Here is a 1625-nt window from a genome sequence, read left to right on the forward strand (position 1 = left end):
ATGGGAAAAAACCAAACTCTCATCTCAGAGTTCCTCCTCCTGGGCCTGCCCATCCAGCCAGAGCACCAGAACCTCTTCTATACCCTGTTCCTGGCCATGCATCTTACCACCGTCCTGGGGAACCTCCTCCTCATCACCCTCATTTGCCTGGACTCCCATCTTCACACTCCCATGTATTTGTTTCTCAGCAACTTGTCCTTCTCTGACCTCTGCTTTTCCTCTGTCACCATGCCCAAATTGCTACAGAACATGCAGAGTGAAGTCCCTTCCATCCCCTATGCAGGCTGCCTGACACAAATATACTTCGTCCTATTTTTTGGAGACCTTGGGAACTTCATCCTCATGGCCATGGCCTATGACCGCTATGTGGCCATCTGCTTCCCCCTGCACTACACCACCATCATGAGCCCCAAGCTCTGTCTCTCCCTGGTGGTGCTGTCCTGGGTGCAGACCACGTTCTATTCCTTGTTGCACACCCTGCTAGTTAACAGATTGTCCTTCTGTGCAGATAATGTGATCCTGCACTTTTTCTGTGAAATATCCGCCCTGCTAAAGCTGGCCTGCTCTGACACTCAAGTAAATGAGTGGGTGCTATTTATTATAGGAGGAATTGTTGTTGTCATCCCATTCCTACTCATTCTTGTGTCCTATGCAAAGATAGTGTCCTCCATTCTCAAGGTCCCTTCTGCTCGAGGTACCTGTAAGACCTTCTCCACCTGTGGCTCCCACCTCTCTGTGGTGTCACTGTTCTATGGGACAGTCATTGGTCTGTACTTATGTCCAACAGCTAATAAATCTACTGTGAAAGACACTGTCATGGCTCTGATGTACACGGTGGTCACTCCCATGCTGAACCCCTTCATCTACAGCCTAAGGAACAGAGACATAAAGGGAGCCCTAGGAAGGGCTCTTTTTAGAAAGAAAATTTCCTTCTGTGTGTGAAGGGCTTTTAACATAATTATTAAATTAATATTCTTAGTTATATTAATATTGGAATATTTTCTCAGAATTTTCCCTCACCATGGGAACTTTGGTTGAAGTAGCATAGGATATAACTGTTCAATAGGCAAAAGAAAGGAATTTTAGCAGATCCGTGGACTAGGGAAGGTGGTCTTGTGGGTCTAGCTTTGCTTTCCTCTCTGTCTTTCCCAGCTGATGCTGGAAAAGCCTAGGTAAAACTACATTTTATGTGCTCTCCAATTCTTACATTCTGAAGTTATTCCTAGATCTTTCGATTTTATCTCAAGTCAGCTTTGACTATGGTATCATTTTAAAATAGTGCTCCATAATCTGAGATTAATACTCAAGAACTTCCCAATAACTCAATCTCCCAGCAAACCTCCAGCATCCCTTATGTAATATTCCTGCACAAATTCTGTCGTCATTCCACCTCCTAACTTTCCTACACCCCTTTTTTATTTTTATGTCTACATTGTCTTTTATTCTCTATCATGCCAGTAAATTTTTCTAACCTTCTGTTCAATAGTGTCATTGAACAATTTTGTGTTCACTTGTAATTAACTAATCCAGGAACCCTAGGATTTATTGACCCAGCATGGGGCAAAAAAAGTTAAAGATCATGGGAAATTTTCTATTTTTAAAGTTGCCTCTCTTTTGTGTAATAT

General features: G+C 43.0%; 1 protein-coding gene across 1 annotated transcript; it reads left to right on the top strand.

Moving 5' to 3' along the window:
- LOC143409711 (olfactory receptor-like protein DTMT) lies at nt 1-942 on the top strand. The gene has a single exon (XM_076870192.1). The coding sequence runs from the start codon at nt 1-3 to the stop codon at nt 940-942; it is 942 nt and encodes a 313-aa protein (XP_076726307.1).
- Nucleotides 943-1625: the final 683 nt, after the last annotated feature.

The sequence above is a fragment of the Callospermophilus lateralis genome, chromosome 11 (genome assembly GCF_048772815.1).
Source record: "Callospermophilus lateralis isolate mCalLat2 chromosome 11, mCalLat2.hap1, whole genome shotgun sequence".
Classification (NCBI taxonomy): domain Eukaryota; kingdom Metazoa; phylum Chordata; class Mammalia; order Rodentia; family Sciuridae; genus Callospermophilus; species Callospermophilus lateralis.